Source organism: Musca domestica, unplaced genomic scaffold (genome assembly GCF_030504385.1).
Source record: "Musca domestica strain aabys unplaced genomic scaffold, Musca_domestica.polishedcontigs.V.1.1 12, whole genome shotgun sequence".
Taxonomy (NCBI): domain Eukaryota; kingdom Metazoa; phylum Arthropoda; class Insecta; order Diptera; family Muscidae; genus Musca; species Musca domestica.
The window spans coordinates 16,519,453-16,539,850 of NW_026712155.1; the positions used below are offsets into that span (position 1 = coordinate 16,519,453).

The 20,398-nt window shown below is 32.1% G+C and overlaps 1 protein-coding gene across 2 annotated transcripts in view; it reads left to right on the forward strand.

The window, feature by feature from the left end:
• Positions 1-20,398, forward strand: part of LOC101894115 (uncharacterized) — a 281,643-nt gene that overhangs the window by 88,474 nt on the left and 172,771 nt on the right. For both annotated transcript variants that reach the window (XM_059118333.1, XM_059118332.1), the window contains exon 7: positions 12,202-12,617. In XM_059118333.1, the coding sequence (XP_058974316.1) occupies positions 12,202-12,617 (416 nt within the window). The remainder of the gene's footprint in view (positions 1-12,201; positions 12,618-20,398) is intronic.

Consider the following 20,398-nt stretch of genomic DNA (forward strand, 5'->3'; position numbering starts at 1 on the left):
CACATTTTCAGCTAAACTCTTTGGCATTTTGTTTGTTTACAAACTGGAGAAAACCAAATTCGGCAGTTCACCATTACCACTTTCGGCCAAGCGAAGCAACTCTTTAGCTCTTTTGAGTCTATTTTCTTTCTGTTGCGGTGTAAGTTCTTGCACTTTTTGGAATTTGGAATTTCAATGGCTTTGCCCCGAGCTCATTTTTTTAATATTTGCCGAACGGAATGTTTGCAAAATGTTCAGCTCACGAGCCATTTTTCGGCCACTGCAACGCGAGTTACGATCAAGTCTCTTCTTTACCTTTCTGCTAATGTTGTTTTTTTCTTCCGTCCACTACCTTGACGTCGGGTTACGCTGCCAGTATCTCGGTAACGAGCGATGCTATGAGACACAAAAGATTTATTCACATTTAAATGCTGGAGTGCTCTATCAATAGCCACTTGTGGTTTTCCAGCCAAATATAAAGAAATCACACTATCACGCTTGAACACCGAATCACGAATTACTTTTTTTCCGGAAAATTCTCACCAAAATGCTTTTGTACGCTTATAAACAATATAAAGGGCTGTCACTGGAATAATTTTAGCAACTATCGGAAGAGTGGCGTAGAAATTACAGTAGTTTGAAGTTGGTTGCCGTTTTTATCATCTCACCCTGCATACACTTTGTTTCCAAGTTTTCACAAGGATTCACTTTAAATATCCGGGCTATCTTAAAAAATCTTGTGAACGATTTACGTTTATTGGATGTCTACGTCCTCTAAAAAAAAAAAAACTAATTAAATCCACAATAAATATATCATTTATGGTCAACTTAAAAGATCCATGTTTTGGTATGGCCCCATATAATGATACCTTCCTATTTACGGTATTTTGGTGATTCAAGCGACATTATTCACCAGAAATTTTTCAAATTTGATATTTGAAGTTCATAATGGATGGATGCTACAGCCTATGACAGAAAATTGTCTATGCAGGTCCCCGCCTTTGTATAGCCCCCATATAAGGGTACCTGCCAATATTCGGTATTTTGATGATTTAAGCGACATTATTCACCGGAATTGTTTAAAATTTAGTATTTGAAGTTCGTAATGGATACTACAGGCTAAGACAGAAAATTGTCCGTGTAGGTCCACGTCTTCGTATAGCCACCATATAAGGGTACCTGCCAATATTCGGTATTTTGATAATTTTAGCGACATTGTTCACCGGAATTGTTTAAAATTTAGTATTTGAGGTACGTAATGGATACTACAGCCTAAGATAGAAAATTGTCCATGAAGGTCCCCGCCTTCGTATAACGCCATATAACGGTACCTCCCGATATTCGGTATTTTGATGATTTTATAGACATTATTCACCGGAAATGTTTAGAATTTGGTATTTGCAATACGTAAAGGATACTACAGCCTGTGACAGAAAACTGTCCGTGCAGGTCCATGTTTTGGTATAGCCCCTATATAATGGTATCTCCCATTCGGTATTTTAAGATTTTAATAGCATTTTTAACGGATTTTGTTTTCTCGAAAATTGCCAAATTCGTTCCAAATGGTGGAGTGTAATCAGAGATCTGACCGGCCGAACTTACAGTTTTTTACTTGTTTCTTCCAACAGAACAAAGAGTAGGTTCAGTGAGTATGTTGGAAAAAAATAAAGCAAATCAAACACTCATAAATTGCAATACACAAATTTATACATCTCTTCCCACAACCTAAAATCTACAAAATATACACATGACGAAATTCCTGTTATAAATTGAACAAATGGAATATTTTCACAAATACGAAAACATTGCACTCACACAAGCACACAATTCATATCAGCTAGCCATTCATCACACATACAAACATAAATACCAGCAAAAGGTTATTTGGAAACCCGAAGAGAGAGATAGAGAGAAAAATCAGATTTATATCATTAAATAAACGATTTTTATTTATGCTCGTAAATAATACTATAACACACACACACACACACAAAGTCCAACAACTACAATAATAATTCAACTACAAAAAAAAAAAAAACAAACACGACTATTGAACCCCTAAAATACCCGCAAATAGAGTGAAAAGCTTATGCCATGTTTATGGGCCAGTGGCGAAAGAAAGGTCTATTTATTAGTGTGTGTGGGTGTGCATATGTGTGTGTGTGCAAATTGCCAAAGTGTATATTTGTGTGTGTTGTACATTTGTGTTTAACCAGGCCATAGTTGTCACCAACCACTCACACTTGCACTTGAACACACACACGCCAGACAAACAGGCGGATTACCAACATTTACGTTCTGCATACATGAGAGCGTGGACAGCACCCGTACACTGGCAGAATATTCCATAATATTGAACAAGCGAGCTGATATGTAAAGTAATGATGATTATTTAAAGCCAAAGTGGATGTGGAACATACATGCATATGGGTGATGGGTGAAGAATATACAGTGGAACCTACATTACGAGATGTTCTGTTTATTTTTGAAGCAATAAATTATTTTTCATGCAGAGATGGAAATATCTGCAATCAAATAATATTTTTCAAATTCCTTGAAAAATCTCTGAATGTTCCTATGGACATTTGTCAGGAGGTCCCACTGTCTTTGTATAACACCACGGTAACACCCGAATCGTCATGAGATTAAACTATTTAGTAATCATTTACTTTAATAGCTTTGAATCGAACAAAAACAATTTTTTCCGCGAATCCGCTCGATCATCAATGCATGCTTAAATTGTATATGTGTGTGTGTTTATTTGTATATGTACTTGAGTGTGTGCGTGTGTGTGCTAGTTTATTTTTTTGCCCCTGTAAATCCATTGTTAAAAGGTTTCAAGTGTTTGAGGTATTTTTGTTAACAATGAATGGCTGGATGGATGGATGGCTGGATTTTATACAGCGTCGTGTATTTTTTTTTTTTTTTTTTCATTTCTTTCTCACAATTAATTTTGAAAAATCAATCAGTTTAACAACAGAAATCCGTTAACAACATGAAAAATCATTATCGTCAACAGTACCGCCGCCACCATCACCACCACAGCATCAGCATGGTTTAAGCCACATTATCATGGCAGCATTTAACCAAAGATTTAAAGATTTAAGCCATATGGCGAGAAGAGGAAAAAACACATGCGAAAATAAAATATTTATAAAACCGGCATTAAATTTTAGGATTCCAAAAAGATGCGGAAGGTGACCAATCCAATGTGGACATTTCAAATGACTATTTAAAGGATAGGTTTTCTATAATAGACTGTTTAGGGATCCTCGAATGACAAATCGTGTTTTTCATGGAATTTTCTAACGGATTTCCACTAACATAAAGATGTTCTAAAATTTATTCGAGGATTAGCGAACTTCCACATGTGGATTTTTGAGATTTTTTTAAAATTTAATAACACTTAAAAAAGTAGGGCGTAAAGGATTTTTACAAAGGACCACAAACCTAAAACGTTGAATTTTTTGGGGGTACTCTAGTAAGGACCGTTCGAATGTGACATTTTCATAAATCATCCAACCCCAAAATGTGATCCATTTCTAAATTTTTTGCAAAGATCAATAATCGTAAAAAAAGAAGACTTTAGAGAATTTCCCCCAAAATTTTGAATATCAGAACATCAATTGTACAAGCAAATTAATTCTTTATAATTTTTTCATATCCTTAATCCTTTTAAATTAAAATTAATTATTTGGAATATGGAACCTCGAAATATGGATTTTTTAGAAATTGTTATCAACGATCATCAACCATTAAAACGTAGATTTAATTAATTTAGAATTTTAGCATGGATTTTTGTAAAAAGAGGATTTTTATACCTTTAGCCCTGTGGCTACAGTGGGTATACATCATTTGATACGAGCAAAACGTGCCTCATCGAAATAACAATTTTAGACACCAGGTTTGTTTGGACCAAATTTGTTTCAGGACATTTGTAGCCAATCTAAGGATGTTTGTCTGCCTGGTGTGTACAAAAAAAAATTTTTAATATTTTTTTTTATATCCACGTTTACCGGTCTTTTGGTCCTTGGAAAAATATTCTTTAAAAAATCTACGTTTATTGGTCTTTTGGTCCTTGGAAAAATATTCTTTAAAAAATCTACGTTTATTGGTCTTTTGGTCCTTGAAAAAATATTCTTTTAAAAAATCCAAGTTTATTGGTCTTTTGGTCCTTGAAAAAATATTCTTTAAAAAATCCACGTGGTCTTGTGGTCCTTGAAAAAAAATATTCTTTAAAAAATCCAGGTTTATTGGGCTTTTGGTCCTTGAAAAAAAATATTCTTTAAAAAATCCAGGTTTATTGGGCTTTTGGTCCTTGAAAAAATATTCTTTTAAAAAATCCAAGTTTATTGGTCTTTTGGTCCTTGAAAAAATATTCTTTTAAAAAATCCAAGTTTATTGGTCTTTTGGTCTTTGAAAAAATATTCTTTAAAAAATCCACGTTTACTGGTCTTATGGTCCTTGGAAAAATATTCTTTAAAAAATCCACGTTTACTGGTCTTTTGGTCATAGGAAAAATATTCTTTAAAAAAATCCACGTTTACTAGTCTTTTAGTCCTTGAAAAAATATTCTTTAAAAAATCCACGTTTATTGGTCTTTTGGTCCTTAAAAAAATATTCTTTAAAAAATCCACATTTATAGGTCTTTTGGTCCTTAAAAAAATATTCTTTAAAAAATCCACGTTTATTGGTCTTTTGGTCCTTAAAAAAATATTCTTTAAAAAATCCACATTTATAGGTCTTTTGGTCCTTAACAAAATATTCTTTAAAAAATCCACGTTTATTGGTCTTTTGGTCCTTAAAAAAAAATTCTTTAAAAAATCCACATTTATAGGTCTTTTAGTCCTTAAAAAAATATTCTTTAAAAAATCTACGTTTATTGTTCTGTTGGTCCTTGAAAAAATATTCTTTAAAAAATCCACGTTTACTGGTCTTATGGTCCTTGAAAAAATATTCTTTAAAAAATCCACGTTTACTGGTCTTATGGTCCTTGAAAAAATATTTTTTAAAAAAATCCACGTTTCTGTTGGTCCTTTGAAAAATACTCTTTAAAAAAATCCACGTTTCTGTCGGTCCTTGGAAAAATATTCTTTAAAAAATCCATGTTTCTGTTGATCCTTGGAAATATATTCTTTAAAAAATCCACGTTTCTGTTGGTCCTTGGAAAAATATTCTTTAAAAAATTCACGTTTCTGTTGGTCCTTGAAAAAATGCTGTTTACAAATCCACATTTCTGTTGGTCCTTGAAAAAACATTCTTAAAAAAGTCCACATTACTGTCGATCCTTGAAAAAATATTCTAAAAAAAATTCACAATTCTCTTGGTCTTTGGAAAAAAATCCACATTAATTGATTTTTTGTTCCTCTTAGTCAAGGAATATTTTTTCGTGAATTTTTAGGGGCTACCAGTAATATTAAATATATTTTGTTTTCAGAGAATATGGATGAATTTCAAAAAAAAAGTCAAGGGCTTGGATGATTCCGAACCGATTTATGTTTTATGTAACTTCTGGATCAGATTTTAACTCAGAAATTCTAAATGAAAAAGATATTTTCAGTTTGAAAAGTATTCTAAACCATTGCCAATATTCCTAACCTTTTTTTCGAAAAAATAATAGAAAAATTGACGCCATAGACGACCAACTGAGTGGAAATACTGAATACTTGAATGAACACAAATGGCAAAGACACAAGCAGCACAAGTGTAAATGCTACGGTTTCCTTTTGTTGTTGTTAAAATATCCTTTCAATGTTTTTGCTGTTGTTGTAAATTCTACGGCTTTGCCCATGAATGTGTGAGGCTGTGTGTTTAGAAAACAATAATTTCATTTAAGTGCTTTTAACTGTGAGCGTAGTATATTTCCGGTTTCTTTTTGTTCAAATTCTCTTCATCGTCGCCATCGTCTTCTGCTTCTTCGTCGCTTTCCTTTTGTATTCGTTCAACTGTCATTTCCATTTTTAGTTTCCAAACGGGTTGCCACTAATTTTTCACAATCGTCGCAGCTTCAGTCGCTGTCGCCAGGCACTAACACTAATACAACAATTGTTGTTTGTCTTTAACAAGGACATTTGCAAAATAAAGGATGTAAAACGTTGTGCTAATGCTCAGCGGCGGTGGCAGCATCGACACTATCATCCCCACCGAAGAAGGCCACTTAAACGAAATGAATGCTCCTCGTCGTGCTGCTTTTGAAATGTGAGAATTGAAAAATTATGTTTTTCAGTTTTGTCGTTTGTTTGTTGGCTTTTTTGTTTTATTGTTTGCCGAATCCTTGCTTATTCATTCAATAATTGGTTGCTGGTTGTTTGTGTTGTCCTTGCTTAGATAACAACAACAATACATAGTTGTTGTGATTTTAAGCTCAAGTGTCTAAATGTGCAGTTAATTGTAAAAATGCTTTTAGCGGCTTTTGTTTCTCCCCCTAAATTATTTGCGTTGCAAGTAGGTGGGGAGGGTAGTGAGGGTTTTGGTTGTTAATTTTATTTGCTCAGATAATTTGGGAGATTTATTAAAATCAAAAGGCAATTTTCAAAGACTCATGTTAATTTTGATAACTGGTTAAGAGTTATTTAAAATATGAAAAAAAAAGTTTGCGTGTTTTTAGAATATTTAAAGAAATGCAGATGGAAAAAATATTCTTTAAAAAATCCAAGTTCATTGATCCTTGGGACCTTGAAATAATATTTTTTTAAAAATCCAAGTTCATTAAACCTTTGGTCCTTGAAAAAATATTTTTTTAAAAATCCACGTTGCTGTTGGTCCATGAAAAAATATTTTTTTAAAAATCCATGTTGCTGTTGGCCCATGAAAAAATATTTTTTAAAAAATCCTGTTGGTCTTTGAAAATAACCATTAAAAACCCACGTTCCCTTCGGTCCTTGAAAATTTTTCTTTAAAAACCCACGTTCCCTTCGGTCCTTGAAAATTTTTCTTTAAAAAATGCAAGTTTCTGTTGTTTCTCGAAAAATTATTCTTTAAAAAATCCACGTTTCCGTTGTTCCTTGAAAAATTATTTTTTAAAAAATCCAAGTTTCTGTTGTTCCTTAAAAAATTATTCTTAAAAAAATCCAGATTTCTGTTGTTCCTTGAAAAAATATTCTTTAAAAAATCCACGTTTCTGTTGGTCCTTGAAAAAATATTCTTTAAAAAATCCACGTTGCTGTTGTTCCTTAAAAAAATATTTTTTTTTAAAAATCCACGTTTCTGTTGGTCCTTGAAAAAATATTTTTTTTTAAATCCACGTTGCTGTTGGTCCTTGAAGAAATATTTTTTTTTTAAATCCACGTTGCTATTGGTCCTTGAAAAAATATTTTTGTAAAAATCCACGTTGCTGTTGGTCCTTAAAAAAATATTTTTTTTTAAATCCACGTTTCTGTTGGTCCTTGAAGAAATCTTCTTTAAAAATCCACGTCTCTATTGGTATTTGAAAAAATCTTCTTTAAAAAATCCACGTTTCTTTTGGTCCTTGCAAAAATATTTTTTTAAAAAATCCACGTTTCTGTTGGTCCTTGAACAAATATTATGTAAAAAAATCTTTTTTAAAACATCTACGTTTGCTTTCTTGAGTTTTAAATGCAAAAACCTTTCTTCTCCTGGATTTCTAAATAATCTGCCAAGTTATTGCTGTTGTTTTCTTTATCCAAACACCTGCTCAACAAGCAGCGGTATTACCGTGATTTACAGTCAATTGACTTTAATTGCCTTTATATGCATTTGGTTAATAAATATGTATGTGTGTGTCAGAATTACCTTGTTTGTGTGAGTACCCATGCCATGCGTTTGTTTGTTTGTGTGCGTACGTGAAAAATATTTAACTTCAATTTTTGGCTACGCAATTCATTCCATTTAAATTGCCATGGTCTGTGTCTATGCTATTCACGTATGTGTGAGTGTATGCCGCGCAATTTGTGTGTGTGTATGTGTGAGTGATTCACATAAATACTCGTTGAGAAATTAACATGAATTGCCAAAATTAAGCTACTTTAAGACATACACGCATGCAGCACTTAAGCCTGTAAGACCCGCATTGCTCCTTCTCCTCCTCGCCCCACTCCCTCCTTTAACGACGGCTAATGTAAGCCTATAAAGGGTATTTTGCGTATGGGAATGATGAGATGGTGTTAGTGGAAAGCACTAACATAAACAATTCATGCACAACCTTGGAAATGCTACATAATACCCTACTTTATGTTGACTAAAGTCATTTCGTACACTACAATTACAAACAGACAGACTAGCACACAAAAATGTGAGAGAGAACACCGAAGAGGGAAGGGAGAGAGAATAATATGCCTATGTATGAATGAATGAGTTTAAAGGCACTTACTCATACTTAGCCACATTTATATATACTAATCAACACTAATATACAGCATGCCTACTTTTGAGGCCTAAAAGACTGGTGGTAGTTAGGAAACGATTCAAAAAAAAAACACTCCCACGCACACATTCACATCCATGTATGTACACAATAACACGTCGCCACACAAATAAACCTTTAGTTGCTTCGTGTCCATAATTTTAGCTTAAAAACGAAAATTTACGCAATTGTTATAATAACCCAGCAAACTGTATAAATGTGGAAGCCATCAAGCCAGCCGAACTACCATCCATCCGTCCGTCTGTCCTTCCGCCCACAAAAACATTACCACTCATTGATGGTTGGTTGGCTCAAAGTAATATGTATTTTATTTTATGTAGCAAGCGGAAAAGCTTATTAGTGGCAAAAAAAATATACGCACACTTAAGAACATACGCTGCAGACACCCGACGACACGACACGACACGCCAACGACTGCGACACGTCCATATGTATGTACGCATCATTGTCGAATCTCAGCAAATAAATGGATGATGAACAACTTTTATGATGGCATTTAAAGTAATCGTTGCCAGCTATGACATGGTGTAATCAGCAAGACAATGAAAAGAGGCAAAGAGTGGGAGAAGGCCAATAAACGTGGATTTTTTAAAGAGTATTTTTCAAGGATCAAAGAACTAATTAACTTGGATTTTTTGAAGAATATATTTCAAGGATCAACAGATGGATTTTTTTAAGAATATTTTTCAAGGACCAATAAACGTGGATTTTTTAAAGAATATTTTCACGGATCAATAAACGTGGATTTTTTTAGGAATATTTTCAAGGATCAATAAACGTGGATTTTTTAAGGAATATTTTCAAGGATCAATAAACGTGGATTTTTTAAGGAATATTTTCAAGGATCAATAAACGTGGATTTTTTAAGGAATATTTTCAAGGATCAATAAACGTGGATTTTTTAAGGAATATTTTCAAGGATCAATAAACGTGAATTTTTTAAGGAATATTTTCAAGGATCAATAAACGTGAATTTTTTAAGGAATATTTTCAAGGATCAACAGAAAAATAAACCTGGATTTTTTAAAGAATATTTTTTCAAGGACCTACACAGACGTGGATTTTTTCAAAGAATATTTTTCAAGGACCAACAGAGACGTGAATTTTTTCAATGAATATTTTCCAAGGACCAACAGAGACGTGGAATTTTTCAAAGAATATTTTTCAAGGACCAACAGAAACGAGGATGTTTTAAAGAATATTTTTTCAAGGACCAACAAAAACGTGGATTTTTAAAGAATATTTTTTCAAGGACCAATAGAAACGTGGATTTTTAAAGAATATTTTTTCAAGGACCAACAGAAACGTGGATTTTTTAAAAAATATTTTCTCAAGGACCAATAGAAACGTGGATTTTTTAAAGAATATTTTTTCAAGGACCAATAGAAACGTGGATTTTTTAAAGAATATTTTTTCAAGGACCAATACTTTTTCAAGGACCAACAGAAACGTAGATTTTTCAAAGAATATTTTTCAAGGACCAACAGAAACGTGCATTTTTTCAAAGAATATTTGTCAAGGACCAACAGAAACGTGGATTTTTTGAGGAATATTTTTCAAGGATCAACAGACCGACGAACGAGGAATTTGTAAAGAATATTTTTCAAGGATCAAAAGACCAAAAAACCTGGATATTTAAAAAAAAATTTATAGTCCAGTAAACCTTCCTTAAAAATCCATATTATATAAGGGCCAAAAGATCGGTAAACCAACAGATGAGTAAACATGGTTTTTAAGAAAATATTTATCAAGGACTACAGACTAATGGTCCCTTTGTCTTCGGAAAAAACTCTGTAAAAAAATATACGCATATTGTCGAGGAGTTCATTGCAAAAATTCTTTAAAAAATCCACTTTTATTGTTATTGGAAAAAAATTCTTTAAAAAAATCACGTTAATTATTCAGGAGGTCCTTGGAAAAAGTTATTTGAAAATATCAACGTTTATTCGTCTGTTTATCCTTAAAAAATCCCTCAAAAATTCCACATTTCAGGCTGTCCTCGGAAACAATTCTTTAAAAAAAAAACACATTATTTGTCTCTTTGTCTATGGAAGCGATTCTTTAAAAAATCCACGTTCACTGGTCTCTTCGTCTGTAGCAAACATTTTTTAAAATATACACGTTTATCGTTTAGGAGTTCCTTGAAAAAAATAATATTTAAAATATCCAATTTTTTATTCTGGAGGTGCTAAAAAAAATCTTTAAAAAACCACGTTTGTTGTTCAAGGGGTCCTTGGAAAAAATCTTTAAAAATTCCACGTTTATTGTTCAAGGTGTCCTTGGAGAAAATTCTTTAAAATATCCACGTTTATTGGTCAGGAGGTCCTTAGAAAAAATTCTTAAAAAAATCCAAGTTTATTGTTCAGAAAGTCCTTAGAAAAAATTCTTTAAAAATCCACGTTCATTATTCAGAAGGTCGTTGCATTTTTTTTTAAATCCACGTTTATTGTTCATAAGGTCCTTGGAATTTTGTTTTAAAACATCCACGTTCATTGTTCAGGAACTCCATGGAAAAAAATCTTTAAAAATTCCACGTTTATTGTTCAGGAGGTCCTTGGAAAAAAATCTTTAAAAAATCCACGATTATTGCTAAAAATTACCTATTTTTGTTCTGAATGTCCTTGGAAAATAATTCTTGTAAAAATCAACGTTTTTTGTTTCGGAGTTCCTTGGAAAAAATCTTTAAAAAATGCAAGTTCATTATTCAGGAGGTCCTTAGAAAAAATTCTCTAAAAATTTTTGAAAAAATTCTTAAAAAAATTCCTTTTATTTTTCAGGAGGTCCCTGATTTATTTTTTTAAGTCCCCTGCTATTGGTTCCTGAAAATATGCTTTAATAATATTCTTCCCTCAATTTCCATACCACCCTCTTCAATATTTATAGTTATTTTTTGTTGCCATCCACATATTTCATTATAAATATCTGTATATCTGCCACCGTGTGTGTGACATGATAATGACAAGACACACATTTCTGTTTGGCGTTCCATTGTGTTAAAGTATTTCTTTGTGTGCTTAACGAAATGCGTGTGTGTGTGTGCGTGTGTAATATTTATATATATGTATAAAATACAAAAAAAAATACCGATTCATTTCATATAGGAGTTGCAGTAATATTTCATTCCTGAACTGAATACTACACGCCCGTGAATTCGTTATGGTGTATCATTGCCGTATTATTCTTTTATGCCTCCTGCTCCTCCTCCTTCCTCCTGTGTATCCAGCCACATTCAAAGGTGTTATGTTTTTGGGTGTTGGCTTTTGTATTGTCAGGTTAACAATGTGAGAGCGTAGCAAACATCAGCCAAACATAATGTTCGAAAGATGGCTTTAAGTAATATGCTCTCCAGACACACCGCAACAATACGCTTCGATGATGGTGATAATAAAAAAGTACAAATTACGATAATCAAAAACAACAAAAAAAAAGAATATTGTAAAGAATATTTCATTAAACTTGTTACAACCTTAATGCCTTTCAACTTGGTTAATATGATATTGTTGTTGTTGCTGTTCGTGTTCATTTGTAGGGGGGCGTGAACTTTCCGTACGAAGTGAAAAAAATTAGCTTTATTAATATGAGGAAGTTTTTGCGTGCATATATTTTATGGGTGGAAAATATGGCTGTAGACTTTTAAGAGGTTTTTAATTTCGGCTTAATGGAGTTCAAGGAACTATTAAGTTTTTAAGGCACATTTGGAAGGGGGAATAAAATATTTGAAAGGGGGAATAAAAGAATATGAAAATTGGCATGAGACCCACAATTATTATAATCTCACTATTATCTCCATTATTTACCCCCTCTAAAATAATAAAACCTTTTCTCCACCTCTCTTCCAGATTGTCAACGAATACACCGACTGGGATCGTGCCTCACAGCATCCGATCAATACCCGTGACACAGCAGTAGCTGCCCTCTCAGATGCTCAATTTGTCGCCCCTCTCATTCGCACGGCGGATATTTTTGCTGCCAATTCACCACCACCCATGTCCAGCTCATCGGGCGGTGGTACAGCATCAGCCTCAACCCAATATCCTGGCCAATCGGGACGTTGTTATTTCTATGTTTTCGATTATCAGACGAAAGATGGCGACTACCCACAGCGCATGGGTACAGTGCATGGTGAAGATTTGCCGTACATCTTTGGTGCACCCCTCGTTGATGGTTTTAGTCATTTTCCACAAAACTATACCAAATCGGAAATTGCTCTGTCGGAGGCGGTCATAACATTTTGGACTAATTTCGCCAGAACGGGGTAAGTAAACGGGGTAAAAAATACATCAATATAAATGTGACAAAATTTTCGGATTAACATAAGAAAATAATGCCAGAATAGTCGTTAGAACTTGAATGGTGATCACTGATTAATAAATGCAAAAAAAAAAAATTATTCCTTGGAACTTCATAGGTCAAACTCATAGACCTGACCCTGAACATTAGGCAAAATCTTCAAACATCAGAATATTTCCTTGAAAATCGGAATTATCACATATCCTATAAATTCTACAAAGTCAAGATAGAAAAATTACAGTTTTATTATTTAAAAAAAAATATTTAAAAAAACACGATTCTATCCCTGAGAGTCCTTTCAAAAATATTGCAAAAAAGCAAAACGTTAGCTCCGATAGTCCTTGACATAAAATACCTAAATGCTGCACAATGTAAACTCCAAAACGACTGATAAAAATATATTTAAAAATCTATTCAAATAGCTTTGATAAATTTTATTTTTTAATCCTTTAGAGAGTCCTTTTAAATATTTTTTTAAATCCTCCAAGAAGCACTTGAAAAACTGTTTTCTGAAAAATTTTCAGAGTCTTTTTTTAATACAACACGATTTCAATATTAATATTTACTCCAACTCCAGGGTGTTCTTATGAAAATGTGCTTCAGAAATATTCTTAAAATAGACAAAATGTAAGCTCTGCCTTAGGCTTTGAATTTTATCAATTACAGCCGAAGTTGAGTTCAGAGTGTTTGGATCGAGTCTAAGTCTGATTGTGCAATCTTCCAATTTTGGTTATGGGTACAAGCCCCGAATTCGACGCTGCCTCTGGCAAAATAGATTGACTTCGATTTCGAAACCTTTGCAATAATAATCATTTTTTTTAATTCCATAATATTCTGTGATTACTGTCCTTTTTGAAAGAATATACAATAGTGACTGTTAAAGTCACAAAAAGTTTTTATTTAATTTTTAAGAATCCTTCCAAAACTACTTTTAATAAAAGTCCATGCAAATAGGTCGAAAGGTCATGAAAACAAAATTCTCTAAAATCCTTAAAAATTTAGTTTTTAAATTCGCGATTATTTTTCAAGGATACTTGGGAAAATATATATTGCGCTATGACTCAAGAAAAATTTTTAAAGAAATATGACTTTTTCAAAATTCGATTTTTAAAAAAGACATGTTTAAGAAATCCAGTATTAAGCCCTCAGAATCCTTAAAGCATATTTCTAAAACAATCCACTACATTAAGTCAGCTGTAATAGCTTTAAAAATAATATTTGTAAAACTTTCAAATTAAAAAACTTAATTTTAAAAATTTTACTTAGTAAAAAAAATCTACAAAAACAACAACAAATGTATTCTCTCAAAGTTCCTTAGAACATTTTTTTTTAAAGAATACAGGAATTTACAATTTAGGGTACTTAAATTAAATTCATTGATAAATTCTTAAAAAAGCTCCGACTATTGTAATGAAAATCCTTAAAAATTATCGCCTTCGAAAAGTCGAAAAATATATCCTTAAAAATCCACAATTTAAGGTCTAGTAGTCCTAAATAAATGTTATTTATGAAGGAAAATTCGATTTGGGGTCTTACAAAATATTCTTAAAAATATTTGTACAAAATCCATTTGAAATTCATAGACAGTAAAAAAATCCAAGTCCTGTAAAAGTCCTGAAAATTAAAAAAAATGTTTGAAAAATCCATGATTTAGTAGTCCTTAATAAAATATCCATGAAAAATATTATTTAAAACATACACGATTTGAGCCATTGTAGTCCTTAAAAGCCTCTTTAAAATATTATTTAAAAGTCCTAGATATGAAAGTCCTTAAAAAACTTCCTTTAAAATTTACTCTAAAAAATTCACGGTTTAAAGACTGGAAGTCCTTATGTCCTTAAAAGTATTCTTTAAAAATCCACGATTTGAAGTCTGAAAGTCCTTAAAAATATTCTTTAAAAAAACTCGATTTGAAGTCTGAAAGTCCTTCAAAATATTATTTAAAAATCCACGATTTGAAGTCTGGAAGTCCTTGAAAAATGTCCTGAAGAATATTCTTTAAAAATCCACGATTTGAAGTCTGACAGTCCTTAAATATATTCGTTAAAAAACCTCGATTTGAAGTCTGGAAGTCCTTAAAAATATTATTTTAAAAATACACGATTTGAAGTCTGGAAGTCCTTTAAAAATCCACGATTTAAAGTCTGGAAGTCCTTAAAAATATTCTTTAAAAAATCCGCAATTTGATACTGTTTTTAAAAATATTCTTTAAAAATTTATGATTGTAACTCTGAAAGTCCTTAAAAATATTCTTTAAAAAAACAACGATTTGAAGTCTGGAAGCCCTTAAAATATTCTTTAAAAAGATCCACGATTTTTAAAAGTGTCCTTAAAAATATTAAAAAAAAAACCTCGACTTGTAAAAGTGCCCTTAAAAATGTTCCTTAAAAAATCCACGATTTAAAAATGTCCATAAAAATATTCTTATATTCTTAAGTCCCTAAAACTATTCTCTAAAAAATCCACGATTTGAAGTCTGAAAGTCCTTAAAAATATTCTTTAAAAATCCACCATATGAAGTCTGAAAGTCTTTAAAAAGTGTCCTTAAAAATACACAATTTGAAGTTTGGAAATCCTTAAGAAAGTATCCTTGAAATTCTTGAAAAATTCCCTTAAAAATATTGTTAAAAAATCCACGATTTGAAGTTTGGAACTCCTCTAAAAGTGTCCTTAAAAATATCCTTTAAAAAATCCGCGCTTTCCGGTTAGATTGTTCTCCATAAGTATTCTTTAAAAATAAACGATTTGAAGTCTGGGAATCCATAAAGTATTCTTTAAAAAATCCAACATTTTAGATCCGATTTGAGGTGAAGTGAATTATAAATATCCTGGGGAAGATTCTCTGAATCTAGAATGTGAGCTCTGGGAGCTTTTTAAGTGTACCTTAAAAAGTTAAAAAGTATCAGTCGGTTTTGCCGACAGATGTTTACCCTCAGTCAATGTTCGATTATTTCAAAAAAATTTAACTTTTGTTATGATTTTTGAAATTGTTGACTCTCTATGGATAAATTTCCGAAGGAATGGGCCTATATCGTCCATTTTCGCACCTAGCCTAGCACTGATGAAAATATTAGGACATGCAAAGTTAGAGCAAAATCGAATGACCCTTTCTCTTTTTGTGCACAAAAATATTTTTTTTATTTTATTTTTTATTTATTTATTTATTTATTTTTTTTTTTTTTTTTTTGAAAATTTCGACAATTTGTGGAGAGGTACCAGAAGGAGAGGACCGATATTGCCCCGTCGATCTGAGTTTCATAATAATATTTGGATGTACCGAATTTGAACCAAAATGGCTAACCCCTTCGGAAGCTATCGTGTGCCAAAGCCATCCAGACAGACAGACTAACGGTCGGATATCGCTAGATCGACTTCAAATGTCCTGAATTGGTCCAATGAGACCTAGGGTCTAAAACCATTATTTCGATGAGACACGTTTTAGCCGTATCAACTGATATATACCCTCTTTAGACATATATATGGCTGAGGGTATTAAAATTTAATGTTTTACAAAAACTGAGAGTCTCTTTTATTCAAATTTCAATTCTTATGGAGTTCCCCTAAATCACAATTTCCATTTCAAACTATTCTGCTTTTCAAAATTTCATTACCAAATTAACAAAGGAAATATTTGAGGACATCATCCATTCATATTCCTGTCGTTTGGTTTAATCAAAAATGCTACTCCTCTTCCGCTGATTAACTCATTTATCCTTGTTTATCTGATTCGTATAACATAAAAAGGGAAGAGAATAGAAGAAGAGAAAAAAAAACTAGAACATGTTGTAGATATGTTCCACAAAACCCTTTTCATTTTCATGCTTGGCAAACGTATGCGTGTTAGTTGAAACTTTTCCCCATTCTTTTTCGTATTTTTTCCCCGCTTTGCTAGAAATTACATTTTCTAAAATCGTTTTCAATCTCAGACAGCATGTAATGACCTACTTAAGTGTCGTTAGATTTAAATAGAATTATTCACCTCTTTTGCTCATTTCATTTTCATGGATGTTTAAACATTTCAGAAAATTATTGCCTTTGTTTTGGGATGTTCCCAATGAACGAACGACCTACAACTACAGCTCTCTGTATGTAGCAAGAGGCCGGGACTGATGTCAGTTCGTTTTTTTTTTCTCCGCTCGTTGGTATTTTTTCTGTTTTCTTTTTTTTGCATTTTAGTATTTTGCACCATGTTTCTGCTGTTCTTTTTGTGAAGTGAAAACATGTGTGGCAATTTTTCCTGCTCATATCCATTTCAAGTGGAAAACATTAACAACTTTAAGTGTGTGATTTTTTTGCCAGCATGTTGGGGCTTTTTGAAATCTGGTAGTGCTCAGAAAAAAGAAAAACAAGTTATGAAAATAAGATACGATACATGTGAATGAATTGCAAGTGGCGAATAATAATTCCAAAAGAGAATAAAATATGATTTAATATTGAAAATTTATTGCATCGGAAATGAAATAATTTTCATTCAAGTGTGGGGGTACATTAAAGGTTTAGTTGGGGTGATTTTTACAATCTTTATTTAGTGTTTATCTTTAAAAAAATAACTTGGAGTTTTTAAAGAATATTTTTCAAGGACGAACAGAAATGTCGATTTTTTAAAGAAAATATTTTTTCAATTACCAACAGAAACGTGGATTTTTTAAAGAATATTTTTTCAAGGACCAACAGAAACGTGGATTTTTTTAAAGAATATTTTTTCAAGGACCAACAGAAACGTGGATTTTTTAAAGAATATTTTTTCAAGGACCAACAGAAACGTGGATTTTTTTAAAGAATATTTTTTCAAGGACCAACAGAAACGAGGATTTTTTTTAAGAATATTTTTTTAAGGACCAACAGAAACGTGGATTTTTTAAAGAATATTTTTTCAAGGACCAACAGAAACGTGGACTTTTTTAAAGAATATTTTTTCAAGGACCAACAGAAACGTGGATTTTTTAAAGAATATTTTTTCAAGGACCAACAGAAACGTGGACTTTTTTAAAGAATATTTTTTCAAGGACCAACAGAAACGTGGATTTTTTAAATAATATTTTTTCAAGGACCAACTGACCTATAAACGTGGATTTTTTAATGAATATTTTTCAAGGACCAACAGAAACTTAGAATTTTTTAAGAATATTTTTTCAAGTACCAACAGAAACGTGGATTTTTTAAAGAATATTTTTCAAGGACCAACTGACCTATAAACGTGGATTTTTTAATGAATATTTTTCAAGGACCAACAGAAACTTAGAATTTTTTAAGAATATTTTTTCAAGTACCAACAGAAACGTGGATTTTTTAAAGAATATTTTTTCAAGGACCAAGAGAAACGTGGATTTTTTAAAGAATATTTTTTCAAAGACCAACAGAAACGTGGATTTTTTAAGGAATATTTTTTCGATGGACCAACAGAAACGTGGATTTTTTAAAGAATATTTTTCAAGGACCAACTGACTTATAAACGTGGATTTTTTAAAGAATATTTTCCAAGGACCAACTGACCTATAAACGTGGAGTTTTTAAAGAACATTTTTCAAGGACCAACTGACCTATAAACGTGGATTTTTTAAAGAATATTTTTCAAGGACCAACTGACCTATAAACGTGGATTTTTTAAAGAATATTTTTCAAGGACCAACTGGCCTATAAACGTGTATTTTTTAAAGAATATTTTTCAAGGACCAACTGACTTATAAACGTGGATTTTTTAAAGAATATTTTCCAAGAATCAACTGACCTATAAACGTGGAGTTTTTAAAGAACATTTTTCAAGGACCAACTGACCTATAAACGTGGATTTTTTAAAGAATATTTTTCAAGGACCAACTGGCCTATAAACGTGGATTTTTTAAAGAATATTTTTCAAGGACCAACTGGCCTATAAACGTGGATTTTTTAAAGAATATTTTTCAAGGACCAACTGGCCTATAAACGTGGATTTTTTAAAGAATATTTTTCAAGGACCAACTGGCCTATAAGCGTGGATTTTTTAAAGAATATTTTTCAAGGACCAACTGGCCTATAAACGTGGATTTTTTAAAGAATATTTTTCAAGGACCAACTGGCCTATAAACGTGGATTTTTTAAAGAATATTTTTCAAGGACCAACTGGCCTATAAACGTGGATTTTTTAAAGAATATTTTTCAAGGACCAACTGGCCTATAAACGTGGATTTTTTAAAGAATTTTTTTCAAGGACCAACTGGCCTGTAAACGTGGATTTTTTAAAGAATTTTTTTCAAGGACCAACTGGCCTATAAACGTGGATTTTTTAAAGAATATTTTTCAAGGACCAACTGGCCTATAAACGTGATTTTTTAAAGAATATTTTTCAAGGACCAACTGGCCTATAAACGTGGATTTTTTAAAGAATATTTTTCAAGGACCAACTGGCCTATAAACATGGATTTTTTAAAGAATATTTTTCAAGGACCATCTGGCCTATAAGCGTGGATTTTTTAAAGAATATTTTTCAAGGACCAATTGGCCTATAAACGTGGATTTTTTAAAGAATATTTTTCAAGGACCAATTGGCCTATAAACGTGGATTTTTTAAAGAATATTTTTCAAGGACCAACTGGCCTATAAACGTGGATTTTTTAAAGAATATTTTTCAAGGACCAACTGGCCTATAAACGTGGATTTTTTAAAGAATATTTTTCAAGGACCAACTGGCCTATAAACGTGGATTTTTTAAAGAATATTTTTCAAGGACCAACTGGACTATAAACGTGGATTTTTTAAAGAATATTTTTCAAGGACCAACTGGCCTATAAACGTGGATTTTTTAAAGAATATTTTTCAAGGACCAACTGGCCTATAAACGTGGATTTTTTAAAGAATATTTTTCAAGGACCATCTCGTGAAATATTGGTCCTCCTATCCCGCCGAGCTAAGCCGATCTAGCTATGTGTGTCCGTCCGTCCGTCTGTTTTTTTTTTCTTTGTTTTAAAGAATGATTTTTAGGAGATTTTTTAAGAGAATTTGTATGAGTTTTTAATGTGCTGTTGCCACATTCCTTCCACAATAGTATGGAGGCTATATTAAGTTTGCGATTCCGTTTGTAACACCTCGAAATATACATTTTAGAGCCCACAAAAAATATTATTCTTAGTCAGCATAAAATTCTATGTCGATTTAGTGATGTCCGTCCGTCCGTCCGTGGAAATCACTCTAGCTTCCGAACGAAATGAAAAAGGTTGATAAAATTTCACTCAAATGTATATTACGTCTGCATGACTTTTGGTATTGATAATGGGCCATGTAGGTCCACGTTTTGGTATAGCCCCCATATAATGGTACCTCCATATTTTTAGTATATTGTTGATTTATTATTATTTATTATTTCTGGTGAAATGTTTCAAACCTGGTTTTTGAAGTTCGTAATGGATACTATGAAAGAAAAATTATCCGTGCATGACCACTCCTTCGTATAGGTCCTATATTACGGCACCTCCCGATATTCGGTATTGTTATAATTTTAACGACATTATTCACCGGAATTGTTTCAAATTTGGTATTTCAAGTTCGTAATTGATATTACAGCCTACGACAGAAAATTGCCTGTGCAGGTCCACGTCTTCGTATAGCCTCCATATAACGGTACCTCCTCATATTCGGAATTTCGACGATTTTAGCGACATTATTCGCCGGAATTTTTTCAAATTTGGCATTTGAAGTTCGTAATGGATATTACAACCTAAGACGGAAAATTGTTTGTTCAGGTCCTCGTCTTCGTATATCCCCCATATAACG